Genomic DNA, 21,420 nt, shown 5'->3' on the forward strand with positions numbered 1-21,420 from the left:
GAGCTTCATCCAACACCCTTTTAAATGTGTTTGTGGGAGCAGGTGGAGGAGAGTGGGGTTATTGGTTTTTTTCTGTTATTGTTTTTATTATGTATTTTGCGTTCTTTATCTTGTGTTTTTTTATGCTGTAAATTGCCCTGAGATCAATGGATGAAGGGTGGTATACAAATTAATTAATTAAATATAATGATGAAGATGGTGATGGCCTCCCAGGTCCTAGTCTAAAACTCTAATCACTACTGCACACAGGATCTAACTTAAAACTATAGTTAAATGTGACAGTGCACTTAACATGATGTGCCATTTGGCCCTTAGCTATGCATGGAATGAGGTGTGGTGCAAGAGAAATCAGAGGCACAATAACTTCATGTAATGACAGCAGATATCATTTCCTGAAGGTTAAAAGGAAATCTCCCCCAATTCCCTCTAAAATGTTTTAGGTCTTCACAGAGTGCTCTCCAGGGTGTCGTAGTTCTTTTCAAGACTTGCAGAACTTGTCCAATCAGGAAAGAGGTGCAGCGTAAGGGAAGGGAGAAAGGACAGCTGCTCATGCCTGTGATGTTTATCTCAGCCCTGAGATTTTGCGTGGGAATTTGTTCAGTGCTGAAAAGCTTGCCTTGGCACTCCTTCCTGTAGTTTCAGTGCTCTCATTACTGCAGAGCACTTGTGAAACTCCCACCCCTGAGCAATCTGACCTTGGTTGCAGTAGGGGCAAGTGAAAGTTCGTACTGTCTTTCATAGCTCAGTGTTGCATTTTTGCCTGTGTCGGATTCATGGAAGATGCTTGATGTGACAGGTAGGCTGCTGTAGCATCCAAGCTGGTCCTTATCAACTGGGTCAGCCTTCCCTAAACTGATGCCCTTCAGATTTTGTTGGACTGCAACTCTATTCAGCACCAGCCAGACTAGCCTGTATTAATGATAATCAATTGAAAGGACTATTAACAATTTGATGGCATTTAAACATACAATTGGCTCTTACCCCATCGTATCAAACATGCTTTTTAATGCCCAATTTCCCACTTGTGAACCAGTCATACAATTGGCTGTGAAGAGTGGTCTCCCTGCTTTATTTCATTGTCTGGACGACTGTTTTCTACAAAAGCAGCGAACACAACATCTACCAAATTAGAGGCTTTTAAAATTTACTCTTTATACTAAATTCCAAACTAATTAGGAGTTGCTTCGGCCTAAGAGCTATTAATTACTTGGATTCCAATTATAGGTTGATGGAATAGAACAATGTTGATTTTTCAAAGACTATCAGGAATGATATTATTAGACTCTAGCTGGTAATATCTGACAATTGCCACTTCAGAATTGCTTTAATGTGACAGTTTCAGGGTGGTTAGGGTTTTTGGTTGTTTTGGGGGGGGGAAAAGATCTTCTAGGATGACAACCAAGCTTCATTCCTCATGGTATGTGGCATCATAAGATCTCCTGAGCACCATATATAACAAGAATGAAGCATCAAGGTTATAATAAAAGCTCTGTGGGATCTGACTAAAGCCCAGCATCCAGACTACACCTCTCCCTAGGCCACAGCCCTGTCCCCAAGCCTCACCCCTCACTGATCCTTCTCTGTATCCTCCTCAAGTGCTTTTGCATGACTGGAATGTATCCCCATATTCTGATAATGCTTCCTTGCATGCTTGGACAGAGGTTAGAGAGAGTCGGGTGGCTGTGAGCTGTGTAGAAACCCTGGACTTCCTGTGGCTCAGATGTATCCTACTGGCCAAATGCAGTGTGTTAGCCCCGTCCAAGAGCTGTTGCAGAGCAAGCAGGAGTCTCCAAGGAAGTCTCGCCTGAGAGCAGAACTCGCATACAAAGTCAGACAGTCCAGAGGCCAGGGAATCCAGATGATCACAGAGCCAATGGTCTGGATGGAGAGCAGGAAGCAGCAAGGTTGGGCCAGGGACCACAGGCGTTGTTTCTAGCATCTGACTGCTGCTGAGAGCTCTGTTGAAGAAGGCCAGAGCCAGCTGGTTCTCACCAGTGCCTTCTCCTCTGCGCAGGCTGATCAGTTGCAGGTGGAGTCACCCCACTTCCCCCTTCAGGCTGCTGTTAAGCAGGTGAAGCTTGGCCCATGGCATGCAGTACAGTGGTACCTCGGGTTACATACGCTTCAGGTTACATACGCTTCAGGTTACAGACTCCGCTAACCCAGAAATAGTGCTTCAGGTTAAGAACTTTGCTTCAGGTTGAGAACAGAAATCGTGTTCCGGCAGCACGGCAACAGCGGGAGACCCCATTAGCTAAAGTGGTGCTTCAGGTTAAGAACAGTTTCAGGTTAAGTATGGACCTCCAGTACGAATTAAGTACTTAACCTGAGGTACCACTGTACTCCATCTACTTTTGCCTTGGACTCCACGCACCACTGAGATGCAGCCTTCGGAAGGCTGCTTACAAGGGAACATGGCCCTTGGGCTGAAAAAGGTTTCCCAGACCTTAAAGGTCAACACCAGGACTTTGAGTTGTGGTACTCTGAGCAGAGCAGGCACCCAACAAGCTGAAGGCAGGGGCTGCTTTTGAAGTTGCATCAAAGTGAAAAGCAATTCCAGTGTCGCCTCAAAGAAGCAAAATTTCTCCCTGTTGCTGGTCAACAGCATTTGATGTCAACCATAGTTTATGCCTTTATTCTGGCCTGCTTGCCTCTGCTTCCGCTCCACCCCCCCTCCCCAAATTCATCGACACCACCAGCAGCGTTTGCCGCAGCTTGCTGAAATGTTGCTGAAGTCAGCAACTCTGTGCACTGCATTAGAGAATCCACTTTAGGGAAACGGATGCAGCTGTTCCCTTAGCAGTTTCTCTTACAACCTCTCTTCAGTGTTCTGCAACTGCTATAATGGCAATTCTGCCATGGTGGAAGATAAAGGCCCCCCTCCCCACCCCATAGCTCAGTCTGCAATGCAGTTACGCCAAAGGCAGGAAATTGTTCCCGGGATTTGTTCTGTCATCAGCTGTCAAGGTTCAGTCTGATAAGTATGAAATAATGATTAAAAAAGAGGAAAGCGCACCTTTGATTCTGTATCAAGCACCTTTATCTCACCGATAAATAACCACAAGGAACTTCCAGAAATCTGGAACGTGGGGGAATGGCTTCTAGGTAAGAGAGCATGACTAGAACATTAGCATCTATCTTGTAAAGAGCTGGCTGTTAAGCCCTTGCCAAAACACTTAAGGGCTGTGTTGATTTAGTGATGAAGACTGCAATCCTAACCCCACTTACCTTGGGGTAAGCCTGATGGAAATCAGTAGCACTTCTGAGTAGCCATAGTCAGTAAGTAACAGTAAGAGCTGTTCAACAGTGGAACAATCTCCCTTGGAAGGTTGTGGATTCTCCTTCCTAGGGTGTTTTGAAGCAGAGGTTGGCTGGATGGCCATCTGTCATGGATACTTTAGTTTAGATTCCTGCATTACAGGGGGTTGGGCTAGAGGATCCTTGGGCTCACTATGGATCAGGGTTGTGCAGGAAGGCAATACGGTAGCAGTCTTTTTGTTTTCTGTTGGAGTGTGCCATTGCTCACTTTCTTAATCTCCACAGTTCATTTGAATAAATTTCTATTCCTGGACCTTTGGCGGACGCCTCTTCTGGTTTGGCAAGCCATTCTTTCTTTTCTTCTTAGAACAGCAAGGTCCTATTCAGATGCTCTAAAATACTCTACTTGCTTCTTGGGTTCACCATGCTAGCAGGCACTGTTGCCCCAGTGTCAATTTACAGGAAAACAGTGAGCAATAAATATGCCACTGGGCTCGTATGAATTTCCCCTGGGAGGTAGCATCTGTTGGCATGGATGGGCATTACTGTTCTGGCATTGGCTTCCTCTTTATGACTGAGTCTGTCAGGGAGGCCCTGCATAGAATAGCCTCCACCAACCTGGTGCTCTCCAGGGATTTTGGACTACAACTCCCATCAGCCCCAGTTTTTGTGGTCCAAAAACAAAACAAAACTGGAGGGCACCAGGTTAGCAAAGGCTGGCACAGAGCACAACTTGGGCCAGAAGACAGCAAACCATAGGCTATGGTCAAGCCTGTAGTTTCTTCAATGGGTATTCACAAAAGTCATACTGCTTTGTTCCAGTGTGCATAAGATACATCAGGCACCCAAACTCGGCCCTCCAGATGTTTTGGGACTACAACTCCCACCATCCCTAGCTAACAGGACGAGTGGTCAGGGATGATGGGAATTGTAGTCCCAAAACATCTGGAGGGCCAAGTTTGGGGATGCCTGAGATACATTGATCACAACCCCTAAATTTAGGCTCCTTGTGAGAAATTCTTGACTCTGGAGAAGTCAATTCGTGACTCTGGAGAAATTCTTGACTCTGGAGCGTCTCCACCCCATCATTCTGCCCGGACACTGAGGTCCAGTGCCAAGGGACTTCTGGTGGTTCCCTCACCGCAAGAAGCCAAGTTACAGGGAACCAGGCAGAGGGCCTTCTCGGTAGTAGCACCCACTCTGTGGAACGCCCTCCCACCAGTTGTCAAAGAGAAAAACAACTACCATACTTTTAGGAGACATCTTTAGGCAGCCCTGTTTAGGGAAGCTTTTAATGTTTAATAGACTATTGTATTTTAATATTCTGTTGGAAGCCGCCCAGAGTGGCTGGGGTAACCCAGCCAGATGGGCGGGGTATAAATTATTATTATTACCACTATTATTACTATTATTATTATTAAAGTTGAAAGGTGTGTGTGTGTGTGTGTGATGGGGGGAACAGAGGGGAACCCACTCTTTTGAGTAATTAATTGCCTTTTTTAAAAACTGTCAGATCTGAGCCATAGGCAGCTGTGAGGTTAGAGCCAGGAGTTGAGAGCATGGAGTTCAGTGGGGCAGAGCCTGAAAACAAGCTAAGAGCTACCCCTCATCAACAATGATGCTCCAACTTGATCCCTTTATATTCACCACACATGGCAGCTATGCACAGAGGCAGGAGCTCCTGTTTTTTTTACCCTGGCAGTCCCAGCTGTTGACTAAGGGCAAGGGTAGCCAACTCCTATCCGCCCTGACCACTGACCATGGTGGCCGGGACTCCTGGCACTTGTGGTCCTACAATATCTGGAAAGCATTGTGTTGGCTACTGCTGACTAAGCAGGGGAGCAATTCACATGGCTATTCTGCTCCTATTCTTTCTTTCCCCCGGAGAGATTATGCTAGGTTAATGAGGAACAATTCTGCTGAATCCTGTTTCACAACTGCAGATCACGCCTATGGAAGCCGCTGTTGAAGTGGCGTACGGCAGGTTCAATTTGTCAACATAAAGCAAATTGAGCAAGAAAAGAAAAGAAATGTGCATTGCCCTGCATGTTGTCATTCCATGCCCTGTGAATTGAAGAGCAAGTAGCTAGCCCTAACTGACTGACAGTAAAGATTTCTATAGATTAGTACCTTTCGGTGTTTATTAATGTAGCCAACCACCTTTTTCTTCTCTATCAACAACTGAGCATTTCAAAGAAAAGAATTCCTGGATATATTTTGCATGCCTCATCTGGTGAGTAGGATGAAAGCAGCAGGCAGAGTGTGGGTTACCACAGCTCTGCACTGATGCATAATTGTAGACTCATAACAAAGGAAATTTGGAAGAGGTTAGGTCTTGTTAGGAGCTGCTCCTATGGAAGGTTAAAACTGGAGTTCACGTCACCTTCAGATTAAATTAGGTACCTAAAAGGATGGCAGAAATTGAATTAGAGCTGGACTGACATTTGGGCCATCTGGTCCTCTTCCAATTGTATGACACCTCTCACCCGTTCCCCTCAGATAATACGTAACGGATACATTTTTAGTGCCCAATTTTCATAATATAGCTGTTAACTTGTCAGAGGTATATCATCTTAATATGTAAACATTTATATTCCTATGAAATCACCACAGCCCACAGATAATGGAAAGATAGCTTGCAAGGTTGCTGATGTCTGCTGCTCAGAAGTCCCACTGTATTTAGTGGGGCATACTACAAGTGTGCAAAGCCTTCCAACGCTATAATTCTATTATTGTATGACTATCTTTGAACTTATTTTGCTGCTGAAGATATTAAATGCAGCTTTTATTATTCAACATTACAGTAAATGATCTCCCCCTTCCTTGGATGAAGTAGTAAGGTGTTATTCAGCTTACATGCACCCCCTACTTATTTGAATGATAGAATGAAGTGAAGACTTATTCTTTTGGTACAGCCCTAGAGCCCCTTTCTACAAATGTTGCTGCTTGTAACTCTTGAAGAGGACTGTGGTGTAAACCAGGGATGGGGAACCTTTGACTCTCCAGATGTTGCTGGAATACAGCTCTCCTCTTTCAGGACCATTAGCCAATCTGCCTGGGGCTGATGGGAGCTGGAGTCCCGCAATGTCTGGAGGATGACAAGTTCTCGATTCCTGGTGTAAAGTGATTTCTGCATGTGGGCATGGAAGTTGCAGTTGTGCCACTAGCTTATACTACTAGAATTCGGGATTTTGAAATAATATTTATTATGTATCCAGCCAACACATACCACCAGTGAAAGGAATTATGCTAGCACAGCTTAACTTTCCTTCACTCTCCTCCCCCTGCGCCTTCCCCAAATCTGCTCTGGCATGTTGGGAGAACCTCTTGTACAGATTTAGGGGGCATGTGCAGGGAGGAGAGGAGGAGAAACTTCCTTTGCAAATGTTTAAATGCGTGTGCTGACAGGACACATTAGTTGGTCACTACCCAACATAAGGACGCGGGTGGCGCTGTGGGTTAAACCACAGAGCCTAGGACTTGCCAATTGGAAGGTTGGCGGTTCGAATCCCCATGACGGGGTGAGCTCCCGTTGCTTGGTCCCTGCTCCTGCCAACCTAGCAGTTTGAAAGCACGTCAAAGTGCAAGTAGATAAATAGGTACCGCTCCGGCGGGAAGGTAAATGGCATTTCCGTGTGCTGCTCTGGTTCGCCAGAAGCGGCTTAGTCAGCATGGCCACATGATCCAGAAGCTGTACACCAGCTCCCTTGGCCAATAAAGCGAGATGAGCGCTGCAGCCCCAGAGTCGGCCACGACTGGACCTAATGGTCAGGGGTCCCTTTACCTTTACCTTTACCCAACATCTTATCCTTATATGAAGTTTCCAAATGTTGCTAATCCACAGATCCAGAACTGCTTATCTTCCATAATGGTGTAGCTTTCAGATGCTCTCTGACCATTCACTGACTCCAGCATTTAGTGGTCTTTAATTGATGCAGACATTGCAGTTTCTGTGGTAGTGTCTTTAGTACCATCTTGTATGCGTGTGTGAAGTACATTTTTAAATGTGATTGCTTTTATGACTGCATTATTTTACCTTCTTTATTATTCATCGCCTTGGGTGACTTTGTGCTGAGAATCCATTCGTAAATATTAAAACTAGAATGAGCTAGACGTATAAAGAAGCAAATGCTGACATTTAAGGCTGCTTGTTAATGGTTCCTTAATGTTTCTATACCGTGCCCTCTCCAAACAAACAGGAACATACCTTTCCCAAATGGCACCATCTCGCGGGGGAAAGGGCTGTGTCACAACACTGGCAAGTCCCCTCTGAGGCACAAGGATCTGCCAATTTAATGTGCATGTTGCATAAACTGAGATTTGTCATTGCTTTTAATGAGAGAGATTAAAACCTCTTTCGTGACAAGTTAACAAACAGGCACAAGAAAACGTGTCGTGCTAGGGAAAGCAGACTCTGAAGATGCCTCTTGAAGAAGTCAGGCTCTAGACAGAATGGAGTATCAGTGTGTGAAACCAGTCCAGATCCAATGATCCAATGATCCCCAGGCACGCACCTCTGGATGGTGGAAATGTCACATGCCAGCCTGGCGCCCAGGCATCTTCACCTGGTCGCAAGTGGTTGAAAGCCAGGTTTATTTCAGAGTTTGAATGTAAGGTTGGAAGCAGGCATACTATTTGTGGTAGCCCTTTTCAGATGTTTTGATGCAGGGATGAGGAATTGGCTTCGGCTGGTGGATGTAGGAAGGGCCATTGTAGCCCATCCGCTTGGCATGCATGCAGGTTCAATCTCTAGTATCTCTAGCAGTGTTTGAAATTAGCCAGGTGCATTTTGCACCTGGCTTTCAACCACTTGCGACCAGGTGAAGATGCCTGGGCGCCAGGCTGGCACGTGACATCGCCACCATCCAGAGGTGTGAGCCTGGGGATCATTGGATCTGGACTGGTTTCACACACTGATACTCCATTCTGTAGAATTCTATCAGTTATATTTTATCTGTACAATCAGAATGCAGTCACCGTTAAGAAAAAGAGGTCAGAATAGGCCAATATATATATATGTGGACTGTCCCTGGATCAAGTGACTCTTCTTCTTTAAGTTCTCAAAGCTCTTAACCTAGCTCAGGGTTGTCATCTGAACTAGCCAGATGTTTAACTAAGAATCAATCACAGTCAGTCCATCGTTTGAAAAATAAGGCATTAGAGCCGTCTTGCCCCAAATTGACAACTAGACATTCCATTTTGGCGACTGTAACCTTCGTTTAAGGAGCCAGTTGGCACCTAACTTATATAACTGAGTTTCTGACACTGATCTAGTTGGGGCTGAGAGAGAACCCAACCTGAAACCCTGGAAAGCCACTTTTGCTCAGTGTAGACCAGGCATAGCCAAACTTGGCGCTCTAGATGCTTTGGGACTACAATTCCCATCATCCCTGACCACTGGTCCTGTTAGCCAGGGATGATGGGATTTGTAGTCCCCAAACAGCTGGAGGGCCAAGTTTGGCCATGCCTGGTGTAGACAGTTCTGTGCTAGAGGGTCCAACTTGGTCAGCTTCCTAACTTTCCTGGTGGCAGCCATGTTTTTTTTCTGTTCAGTTCCTCCCCAAAGCTATGGAATGTCATCATCACTCCTGGGTCCAAGTTGCTGTATGTGCAGCCAAAGCAAAGCACGGCAGCCAGTAGCCCCATGCAGCTGAGGCTCTAGGGTAAGGATTCAAAAGAAAGTTCAAAAGAAAGAATTATATTTTAAGGGAAAAGAGGCGTTGCTGCAGCCTCACAAGCCCCAGGACAATCCCTCCTCCAATTTGTTCAGCTATTCTATTCACTATTTAGGCCCACACTTTGACTAGAGCCGACTAAAAATGGTGTGTGCATATTTAAAACTCTCGCTAGCGTCAGTGTAGGTGTAGTGCTCAAAATGTCATTTTTTGCTGATGCTGGTAGCTAGATTGTACCCAAAATTATCAAATGCCAGTGAAGTAGATTGCTATTAGGATCAGGTTATGGGAATAGCTTAGTAAATTTATTGACGCTTTTAATCATTTTTCAGAGTTTAACAGCCTTTGTGAATGGACTGCATTTTGCATTATTTATTGTACATTGAAAAGTTTTCAGGATCTTTCCACCTATAAACCTGGTGATTGATATCTTTAAGTACTGCATTTATACCCCACTTTTTCTTGTAGGAGCACGAAGTGTTGCACACAGTCCTCCCCCCCTTCATTTTATCCTCAAAACAACCTTGTGAGGTAGGTTGAGCTGTGAGACTGTGACTGGCTCAAGGTCACCCTGTGAGCTTCATGGCTAAGTGAGGATTTGAACTCTGGTCTCCTGGATTTTCTACAGCACTCTAACCACTACACCCACCCCACACATCCTAGAGTTTTGACAATAAAATGTGCTTGGTTAGAAGGCGCATAGGGCAATGAGGAGCTGACATGATGATGTCCTCCAAAAGTTTTAGACTATAACCCCTATAATCTCTGACCAATCTGGCTGGGGCTGATGAAACGTGTAGTCCAAAAACACTACCCTGGGTACTGTTGGGCTAGGGCACATAACATACAATATTTGTTGTGATAGTTCACCCAAACTTGAGGTGAATGGGAATTTATTTTTAAAGGAGACAGAACTGTATAAATAGAATACCTGACCACACTGCTTCTTTTATAAGATGCAAAGGAAAAAGGCAAAAATAACCCCTTTGCTTTCCTGGGAGGCATTAAGGCAGGTTCTTTGAAAGATGATGTCACACTTCAGGGAATTCTAATACACCATTTATCGGAAACATTGTCTAACATGTGCAGATTAACCTTTGACTTCTGACACCATTTCTCTCAAAGTCTTGAAATAATATGATCCTTCTGGAGACTGCGCAATTTATAAATGATCAAACACAGTTACTAATGACTTCAGGTTGGCGCCTCGATCCTGACATACTGATGTGAATGAGAAACACCTGTGAGTGTTCTTGATGCAACCCATCTCCCATTGAAGTGAATGGCACCACTCCTGTTCACCAAGAGATTGATTCTGTATCCTTCATTCCTGTTGCATGATCCTATGTGTACAGGGTGTTCAAAAAGTCACTCTACACTATACTGTACGTAAATGTCCATAGGTGTAGAGTTACCTTTTGAACACCCTATACATCTTTATGAATTGTTTTGAAAATCAGAAAAATAGGCAGAGGTAACATTTGCAGGATGCTAGGCTTTATATATCTAAACTGAGTAATTATTTAGCTCTCTCACTTACCGATTGAGAAATAATAATAACAGGTGTAATTCAACTATGTCTTCTTCATAGTAGCCTCATTGAAATGAATGAACCTGACTAAGTTAGAGCCATTAAGTTCAATGGCTCTACTCTGACGAAAACTTTGTTAAAATATTAATACAAATACAGAAAGCCTTTTGCATGTGTTATCACAGCAATTCTTATAACACTTCTGCAAGGTAGGTAAGTATTTTAGCTTTGAGGGTTGAGAGAATAGCTGCTTGCCTGAGGCCACTTAGTGCATTTATGACAGATACTTGAACTAATTCACTGCTCCCTCACTTCCCGCCATTAAACTACAAGGGTGGAATAAGAGTTGCTTAGGAAGTTTTGGCCCCAGATCACAGACTCGTGTTCCAAGCCTCTGATAGTAACCTTATTATGGCCCTCCTGGCCCTCTGCATCATTATTCTGCTAAATGTTAATGAGTTAATAATCTCATAATCTGTGTGAAAGACAATGTGACTCATGGTATCTATATCCCTACCACCTTCCAAGCAGGGCTGATTTCCTTGGTGTATGTGGTGGGATTTTAAAGAGGAAACAGTTCAGCGTGCCACTTTTCCAGTCCAGTTTCCCCCTTTATAAAAGTTACTTGCAGTCTGACCCTTATTTTAACCATCTACCTGTATAATTGAGCTTGCTAATGCTAGGATGTTTGTGTTATTGTTAACCATGGGTAGGCAAACTAAGGCCCGGGGGCCGGATCCGGCCCAATCACCTTTTCAATCCGGCCTGCGGACGGTCCGGGAATCAGTGTGTTTTTACATGAGTAGAATGTGTCCTTTTATTTAAAATGCATCTCTGGGTTATTTGTGGGGCCTGCCTGGTGTTTATACATGACTTGAATGTGTGCTTTTATTTGAAATGCATCTCTGGGTTATTTGTGGGGCATAGGAATTCATTCATTCCCCCCCAAAAAATATAGTCCGGCCCCCTGAGGGGTCTGAGGGACAGTGGACTGGCCCCCTGCTGAAAAAGTTTGCTGACCCCTGTTAACACTTGTGAACAGTCACTGTAATAGCACACTGCATTCTCATACTTGTCTACTCAGAAGTAAGTCTCATTTAGTTCAATTGGGCTTACTCTTAGGTACGTGTGTACAGGATTGCAGCCTTAAACCTGATCATATTAGTCACAGGGCATTTTTTTTGTTTGTTTCTTAGCATTTCATTTCCCTCTGACTTTGTTTCTTGTGACCCCCAACCCCTTGCCATGTGCATGTATTTGCCTGCTAACTTGGAACAACGCTTTGTACATCTGATGAAATGAACCTTGAAAAACTTATGCTGCTATGTTCTGATTTGAGGGACGGCCTCATCAGTAGCGGAGTCGTGATCTAAGATCAGAGTCCCAGTTTAGGCAATCACAGCAAGGGAAGGGCAAGGTCTAGATTGCAGTTCAGCACTTTGGATAGCTCCATGTGTGTCAAGTGGACAGAAAGGGATGGGAATGCTTGATAACAAGATCTGGTGTTGTAGGAATATAGAACAGCAAGTCGTCTTAAGCTCATAAAAAGCATAAAAAGCATAATAAAAATTCATGCCAATTTCCACTTTTAAAAACAGCAGTTACTAGGCAAAAGTCTAGGATCATTGTTATAGGGTTTTCATCCATACACTTAACGAACAAGTATGGGCTGGCCCTATAATTAGGCAGAGTGAGGCAGTCACCTCAGGCAGCTGATTTTGGTTGTCATGAAAAGACAGCAAGTTATTATTTATGGACTTCAGTTAGTAGGCAGGGTATAAATGCTCCCAAATACACACACATAAACAAATAAACTACCATATTTTCCCTCTAGATTAAGACTAGGTTTTTTAACAAAAAAATTAGGTTTAAAATTGGGGCTCGTCTTATACATGGGTAGTGCTGAGGGGTGATTTCTTAATTTGGAATCCCCAAAATAGGGGGCATCTTATACTTGGGGGCGTCTTATACATGAAAAAATCATTAGTGTATTCTTTGTGCCAGGGAGCAGGAGATATGCTCGTGGGATTTTCTGCTTCAGGTACCAGAATGGCTTGACCAGTTTGAGGTATTATAGATTGTAAGCAACCCATTCAAACTAATGGAGCCAAATTAGTAATGTTCATTAATTTTAATGGGTCTGCTTTGAATAGGACTAATATTGGATAAGTGCTTGGTGCCTTGATTTTGTTGTGGGGGACAGTGGTGTCATTTGCTTCTTTGTTTCAGGCTGCACGATATCCTGGTTATAATAATTTTATTTATTTGCTTGTTTAAGAAACGTATATAGCACTTTTCATTTATGAATCCCCAAAATGGTTCACTGTAGGCATAAAAGCCATTAAAATAAATATCAACAATGAAAACATCCAGGCCAGAACACAAAATTCCAGCAACTGCAGCAGATTTATCATTATCAACAGCAAGGAAATTCCAAGGTAAACAGAAAGATCTTTAAATCTGTGAAAATATCCCATTGTTGGTGCTTGCCTGATCTCCATAGGGAGCTGAATCCATAGAGTGGGGGCTGCAACAGAATAGGGTCCCCTCTGAATCCGAGCCAGCTGAATTTTTGATAGGTCTCAATGCAGTCAGGAGGGCCTCAGAACTGTAAATCTAAAAGAAAACCAAAACTCTTGTTATTAAGCAGAGATTTTAACCTCATTTGCTTTTTTTTGTTTTGTTTTAGTGACTGTTCCAGCAGCTGTTCCCTTGGCGTGTGAACCTGAGAGCAATAAAACCAAGGCACACAATCCGGGGCCACGACTCTCTATTTCCTCCCCCCGGACAACTGTGATCGCCAGCATGGAAGCCCCATCACAGGGTTTGCAGACGGTCATGAAGTGGAAAACGGTGGTGGCCATCTTCTTTGTGGTTGTGGCCTACCTGGTCACCGGGGGGCTTGTGTTTCGTGCCCTGGAGCAGCCGGAAGAAAGCAGGCAGAAGGACAGAACAGCCAACGACAAGGCAGATTTCCTTCTGGAGAACAAATGCGTATCTCAACAGGAGTTGGAGGAATTGATTAAGGTGAGAAAACTAGAAGGGACATACTAATGAAACTCAGTGACACTGCGGTCTAGAGTTGAAGCTGTGGGAAATGATGGTTTGCTGCTATGTAAGCATCAGGCTTGGTTGCTCCTCCTCATTTTCTTCAGTTTTAAGACCATGGGAATGAAATCAAAAGCACCTGCCTTTGGTTTTAAGTGAAGTGCGGCTTTCTGTCATGCCTGAAGCTGAAAACTGTGGCTTGTTAAAATTATCGTTAATGAGAATGCGCCATGCTCAGAGTGTGGTTTTACTTGAGGCGTGATCCGAAAGCATCTTTTTGCACAAGTTCTGGAGTGGTTTTCCTGGTGACCTGAAAGGGCTGCTGTGGATACCTTGGATCCCAGCCACTGTTTCCTAAAATGTTTCCTAAAATGTATCTGAAGAAGTGTGCATGCACACGAAAGCTTATACCAAAAACAAACTTAGTTGGTTTCTAAGGTGCTACTGGACAACACACACACACACACACACACACACACACAGTGGACACGATCTGTGCGGGAGGCACGTTCACAACCCGCAGTGCTGCTTCTGCACATGCGTGGGTTGCGATTCGGCGCTTCTGTGCATGCGCAAATGCTGTAGCCTGGAAGTAACCCATTCCGGTACTTCTGGGTTTTGGTGGTCCGCAACCTGAAAAAACGCAACCTGAAGCATCTGTAACCCGAGGTATGACTCTCTCTGTGTGTATAGATATATATGTGTGCAGGTTTTGGTGTCCTCGGGTGTCTTCCCGTGTAAAAGTTGGGGTGTCTAGGCGACGTTTCGACGAGGTCTCACTCGTCATCTTCAGGCTGGTGCTTTCGGCTTCTTGTTACTGGAACAGAGCAGGATCTCAGTGTTTGAGTTCCTATAAATACTGTTGAGGGGGTGTGGTGTATAGCCTCCAATGTTCTGGGCAGAGAGGAAGTTCCCAGGCTAGTGTGCCTTTTCTTCTTTTGTTCCTTAATTACTTGAGGGATATCTTGAGTGATTTCTTGAGTGATATCCTGAGTACCACTTACTAATGACCCACCTAAGTGGTACTCAGGATATCACTCAAGAAATCACTCAAGATATCCCTCAAGTAATTAAGGAACAAAAGAAGAAAAGGCACACTAGCCTGGGAACTTCCTCTCTGCCCAGAACATTGGAGGCTATACACCACACCCCCTCAACAGTATTTATAGGAACTCAAACACTGAGATCCTGCTCTGTTCCAGTAACAAGAAGCCGAAAGCACCAGCCTGAAGATGACGAGTGAGACCTCGTCGAAACGTCGCCTAGACACCCCAACTTTTACACGGGAAGACACCCGAGGACACCAAAACCTGCATTCCTGTACCCGTGAAAATCTACGAAAGCATATATATGTGTGTATATATATGTGTGTGTGTGTGTACTTCAGGTTACATACGCTTCAGGTTACAGACTCCGCTAACCCAGAAATAGTACCTCGGGTTAAGAACTTTGCTTCAGGATGAGCGGCAGGAGCAGCGGCAGCGGGAGGTCCCATTAGCAGGTTAAGAACAGTTTCAGGTTAAGTACGGACCTACGGAACGAATTAAGTACTTAACCCGAGGTACCACTGTATGTGTGTGTGTGTGTGTGTTTGTGTGTGTGTGTGTATAGACTGCATCAGACCAACACAGCTACCTACCTGAATCTAAAAGGCAACAGTAAGACCAAGGAGAAGGAAGCTTACAGGCTGTGGTACCTTCTGGACTGGTTGTAAGTAAGAAGGGAGCCAGGGGCTGGCTGGGAGCAGGATGAGGTTGGTGATGCCCTAAGGAACCAGCTTCCACTGCCTTTCCCTCCCCAGCTTCAGCCCTCCCCTTCTATTCATGTCAAGTGAATATTCATGCCAAGTGACGTGTGGGGGGAAGAGGTAAGGAGAGGAGTCCTCCATGGGTTTCATCTGGCCCCAGACTGATGACCCACAGGCCCATCCTTGCTTTAGGGAACACATGGGATTAGAAAGAAGAAATACAAAAGACATGGCCTCCAGTGCTGGGGCAGCTACACTTTGGAATTCCTTAGACAGGAACTAGTCTCTGCTGTCTTTTTTGTCTACTGAAGACCTTCCTCTTCCAATAAGCCTTTTATGCAGAGATCTTGCCTAGTTTGCATCTGTATTGACATTGCTTTTAGCCGTTTTGTTGTTTGCGTGTTTGGGAGGAAGGCCAGCATATGAACATGGACAACAATGACATCCAGTTTTGACTCTGTTTTTATTAGTAGGAGGAATTTAGCACCGCCTCCGTGGTCTCTGACTACTCACGGTTAAGGAAGAATGTTAATGGGTTAGGAAGGAAAGGGACCCCTCAGCCAGATGTTTTGCAAGCCAGCAAAGGTGGGGCAGGTTGTTGGAGACAGCAGCTGAACAGCTGATCGGCTGAGCATCCATAGCCAGATCCACTTGGCTGAGGAAGAGCATGCTAGAACTGGCAAGCGGACAGATTAAAGCGCAACACCAATAAAGTGTGAAGTTGTACTTAAACCAATAAACCTCTTGGCAGTACATGTTGGCTGTCTTGCAAGCTGGCAGGTTTGAAGCCAAAGAGAGCAGGAAATGGGTTGACAGGATGGCCAGCTATTAATAAAATCCCAAGCAAAAAAACACACTTCTGCCATATATGAGCTTTGGAGCAGCTGTCCTATCAACTTTGTATGTGACTTCATTTGCAAGGATCCAGAAACAGCATACATTCTTGCATCAGAAGTCAGCCTTTAAGGTGACTTCAAATAGGGATTTAAAAACCCCACACAGAGACCAACCAATGATAATAGGTGGAGGCTTCCAGCCTAATCCCTCCATCTGAATTCAATGCATGGGGTAGCGATCACAAACTGTTATCACCCGACAGCTGTGTGTTGGTCTGTATGAAATAGATTTCATCTTGCTGCGGGTCTCAGTTGAAAGGTGACTTTATTTCCAGAGCCTTTCTTTGTCAAACTAAGCAGGGGTCCAGAGTATATGAGTGGCCTTGGAGACCTGATTCTTGTCTGTGCAGTTTAATGGGTTTTCTTTCCCGTCAGTAAACGTGGGGCAGGTGGGGGGTGGGAGGAGGCTCTGTTGCTGCTCATGCTGTTTGTGTTATGTGGGGGGAAAACCAAAGGACTTGGTATTGTTGCTTTTAATGTGGCGCTTTCATTCATAGCGATATTTCTTTTTACAAACATCAAGGAACTGGCTGCAGGACTGCTCATTAGTCCTGTATAGTTGTATGAAAGAAGTATTCTTGATAGTGTGCTTGATCAAAACAAGGACTTGTTAATTAGAAATTAGAGGGGTTTTTAGTTGAATTTCAAAGAAAATGAAGATTTTGGAAATTCACGGACCTCTTTCACATGTTGCAGGATGCATGCTTTATCCTGCATAAGCAGATTATGTTCGTTTTACTTCTCCCTACTAGCATGTGGACTATGATCTCTGGCTCAGGCTACATTCACACCATACATTTAAAGCACTATGGTTTCCCCCCTCACAAAAAATTATGGGAGCTGTAGTTGCGTGTTGAGACCTCAAAACCACCCCCTCATTGAAGAATAACACACACGAGGACACAGATATTACGTTAACGTTATTGGGCAAAATTTGGCCACAACTTTATTGATTGATTACAGAATGTGAGCAGTATTGGCTTAGGCATTGAATGGACCCGACTATATCTGACTCCTGCCCGTTGCTCACGGAGTCCGGTAAGGATAAACCACCAGTAGGGGGAACCCCGCCAATACATACCAATACCAAGTTATTCCCCAATTCCCCTCACAGGACTACAATTCCCAAAAAACCCCGTGAAGGGGGATTGTTACAACACTCTGGGAACTTTAGCTCTTTTAATTGTAAGACACCTTTGTACAAATAAAATAAACTTTGAGGTAAGGTAGGCCCCACTATGCACTTATTTATTAATTTTTTTATCCCACCTTTCCTCCAAGGAGCTCAAGGTAGCACACAGGGCTCTCTTCTTCCCCATTTTATCCTTACAACAACCCTAGGAGAGAGGTTAGGCTGAGAGACCAGGACTGGTCCAGTGAGAATCGTGAATGGGGAAGTTTCAAGAGACATGAGGGGACGCATTTTTTATAAAAAAGAGATTGGGATTTTGGCCCCCAGCGTAGAAGACCGTCTACTAATATTCTGCACCTTCAGGAGTTTGGCCAAAATGTGATTGCACTGGCTCTGCTTTTCCATTTTAACTAGATACTTTGTGGTGCTGTTGGTTAGGGTAATCTGCTGTGCTCTGTTGCTGCTGCGGGATGGGACTTGACGTCATTATTGCTCTTGTTATTCCTGTGGCTTTTGAAAAGCACAGTATAGCTTATTAAATAGATACATGTGGCATAGGGATGTAGGCAGGCCAAAATGTAGGCAGGGGCCAGGTGGGTCAATTGGCATGGGCCTACAATTTTGAGGGGGCTACTCTGAGTCCTCCTGGTTGAAGCAAAAGGGGTTCCTTTTGGTAAATATTATTGAAATGGGGCCTACATTTCCCAACTGGCCTGGGCCTACTAACTAGCTTTGCACAGCCCTGAACATAGGAACAAAGGGTGCTACCTTACAACAAGTCAGAACATTGGTCCATCAATCTCAGCATTGTGTACACTGACTGGCAGAGGCTCTCCCGTATGTCAGGCAGGAGTCTGTCCCATCTCTGCCTGGAGATGCCAGTTGGGATTGAAACTGGGACCTTCTGCTTGCAAGGCAGAAGGTTCACCACTGAGCTATGGAACATAAAATTGGGTTTTGGTCCTGTATATCTGAAGGAGAGTCTTCACCCCCATCGTTCAACCCAGACACTGAGGTCTAGTGCCGAGGTCCTCCTGGCGGTTCCCTCACTGCGAGAAGCGAAGTTACAGGGAACCAGGCAGAGGGCCTTCTCAGTGGTGGCGCCCGCCCTGTGGAACGCCCTCCCATCAGATGTCAAAGAAATAAGCAACTTTATGACATTTAGAAGACATATGAAGGCAGCCCTGTTTAGGGAAGTTTTTAATGACTGATGTAATGTACTTTTAATCTTCTGTTGGAAGCCGCCCAGCGTGGCTGGGGAAACCCAGCCAGATGGGTGGGGTAGAAATAAATTATTATTATTATTATTATTATTATTATTTCTCAAGCCTACCAAAACAGAGTACATTTCTGTTCCACAAATGTAAGTGAGAGAGAACCCAAAGAAATATGCAAAGAGACTGGAAATTTTCCATACAGAAAACCCCCCATTTAATAGAGCCCTTGGGGAAAATTCCGTTGCTTGAGAAAATAGGCATGAGTTGTCATAGGCAGCATGCCTATGATAACAAATAAACATAGCACTACAAGACTTGGTTGATTTAGTTCCAACAAGCCAATGTATCTCCCCAGTTTTATTTGTCTAATGAAGATAAAAACAACAGTGTGTCATAGTAGTGGATGGAGGCTTGCACTTGGACCAGAGGGACCTGGGTCTCTGCTCAACTATGAAGCTCACTGGATGACCTTGCGCTAATCATTGCCTCTCAACCTAACCTAACCTGACTGAAGTGAAAGGAATGATTTAGTTTCATCATCATCATCATCATCATTTTTAATTTGTATACTGTCTTTCTATCTTACAATACTCAAGGCGGTTTACAAAAAATGTACATCTTATAACAATTGAATGCAATACAAAAATGCGATAATAAAACCTAACTTTAAAATAAGCAACCTACATCGAAAAAGTAACATTCAATAATCATTAGAATCGTATAAAAGAATAATATCAGCATATAAAAGTTAAACAGAAATTCACCCTTAACAGTTACGATAAATAATTTCTAAACTATAATCAATAAAACAACGGCAAACCACAGTACATAAAATAATACAATAGAAATTGAGAAGCAGAGACTAGAGGTTGGAGTAAGGCAGGTGGAAAAGAGTATCTCTCCCCTCACAGTTCTTCCTCCAGGCAAAGCTTCCTTATGAGGAAGTTTGAGGCGCCATGCCTGACAACTCAGTGAGCACGTGCACACACACACACACGTCTCTAATGCAATGGTGTTTTTATTACCTTCCCGTTGCTGGATCAGGGCCATTCCAAGAAACCAAGACAGAGAAAGAGAGAAGAGGTGGGAGGGTAGCAATTGAGGAAGAGAAAGGCATAAGACACAGGCTGCATTCACATGTTACTTCCTTCCCATTTCATTATGTTTCTCTAGCTGTTTCCACATTAAAAGGTAAAGGGACCCCTGACCATTAGGTCCAGTCGTGACTGACTCTGGGGTTGCAGCGCTCATCTTGCTTTATTGGCCGAGGAAGCCAGCATATAGCTTCCGGGTCATGTGGCTGTGGAGAACCAGAGCAGTGCACGGAAACGCCGTTTACCTTCCCGCTGGAGCAGTACCTATTTACTTGCACTTTGACGTGATTTCGAACTGCTAGGTTGGCAGGAGCTGGGACCGAGCGACGGGAGCTCACCCCCTCGCGGGGATTCGAACCGCCGACCTTCTGATCGGCAAGTCCTAGGCTCTGTGGTTTAACCCACAGCGCCACTACGTTATGGATTATTTCTGGAAATGAGTACTAAGCTTGCACTGTATCCCACTATAGTTCCAGAAGTGGCTTTTATGCCGTCTGAAAGCTCATCTATAACGTGGAACTTAACAGTTAGGGAGATGTCATGAAAATGTGCATGCAGGGAGACACACACACACACTCACTCTCACACACAAACAATGAAGGTTAAGTGAAAGGTAAGTTCTGGGCTTGCAAAGGCTAGAGACTCTTGCCTCAACCCTTCCTTTTTTCTCCTGAGAAGCAGCTGGGTTTTCTCTCTCCCTTTTGTCATGCATTGTTGCCTCCTGTGCTGTGGTCGGTCCGCTTTTGCCCAGCCGTGGAGCATTTTTGTTCCTTTTCTCTCCTCTCCTTTAACCTCAGTTGAGGTAATGAATGATCGCGGAGCTAATGAGCAGGCCGGCTTTGTCAGCGTACGAGCCAGGTATTCTAAGCAAGCTTCTCCTCAGGGGAATTCACTTTTGTCCTTAGGCGTTTTGTTGGCTCGAACGGGAATCGTTTCTGAAAAGTAAATTAAATAGGTTTAGCTGCTTATCGTATCAAATGGCTTACGGCCAGCAAGTGCACAGTATTGGAATGGATTTTTGCCGGTAAAGGAAATCTTCTTTTAGATTTTTTTGCTTAGGTGCTGGGAAATGGGTAAACATATCTCACAGAAGCAAATGTTTTAAACATAAACTGCCCCCAAAGCGTTGGTTCTAAGTAAAGAGGTCAGAAGGTCAGAAGGTGAAGGGTGGCTTTTTTAAAGAGCACTGTTGCTAAAGGGTTAAAGCACTATCCTCTCATACCTCCATGTGGATTTTTAAAAATGATGCTTCTCTACAGCTGGCACAGGATCTTACTGCATTGCAGCAAGTGTTGACCTGACTGTAAAAAAAAAGAAATTGTGTGCAGAATGATGGAGAGCCAGTGGAGCATCTTCCTTGGACACGGCTGCCTTAGATGCCTTCAGAGCTGCACATAGGCAAGAACAATGCAAATTAAAGTGAGACTTACTTGCAATGTAATAATAATAATAATAATAAAAATAATAAAAATAAAAATTTATACCCCACCCATCTGGCTGGGTTACCCCAGCCACTCTGGATGGCATAATAATAATGATGATAATGATAAGAAGAAGAAGAAGTGACAAAACATCAAACATTAAAATTTTTCCTAAACAGGACTGCCTTCAGATGTCTTCTAAAAGTTGTGTAGTTCTTTATCTCCTTGACATCTGGAGGGAGGGTGTTCCACAGGGGAGGTGCCACTACCGAGAAGGCCTTCTGTCTGGTTCCCTGTAGCTTCACTTCTCGCAGTGAGGGAACCACCAGAAGGTCCTAGGAGCAGGACCTGTTCTGTTGGATACCTGGTTCGTGACTCTCCCAATGGCAGTGCCTGATTCC

General features: G+C 44.3%; 2 protein-coding genes across 3 annotated transcripts in view; both read left to right on the top strand.

The window, feature by feature from the left end:
- KCNK10 (potassium two pore domain channel subfamily K member 10) overlaps positions 1–21,420 on the top strand; it is an 89,498-nt gene that overhangs the window by 14,046 nt on the left and 54,032 nt on the right. For both annotated transcript variants that reach the window (XM_081912306.1, XM_081912305.1), the window contains one exon: positions 13,154–13,491. In XM_081912306.1, coding sequence (XP_081768432.1) covers positions 13,154–13,491 — 338 coding nt within the window. The remainder of the gene's footprint in view (positions 1–13,153; positions 13,492–21,420) is intronic.
- Positions 14,850–21,420, top strand: part of LOC309377321 (uncharacterized protein) — a gene marked incomplete at its 3' end in the record, with an annotated part of 34,271 nt that continues 27,700 nt past the window's right edge. Inside the window, exon 1 of the mRNA XM_081924397.1 lies at positions 14,850–14,864. The remainder of the gene's footprint in view (positions 14,865–21,420) is intronic.

This window comes from Podarcis melisellensis (assembly GCF_964234715.1).
Source record: "Podarcis melisellensis genome assembly, chromosome: 1".
NCBI lineage: Eukaryota > Metazoa > Chordata > Lepidosauria > Squamata > Lacertidae > Podarcis > Podarcis melisellensis.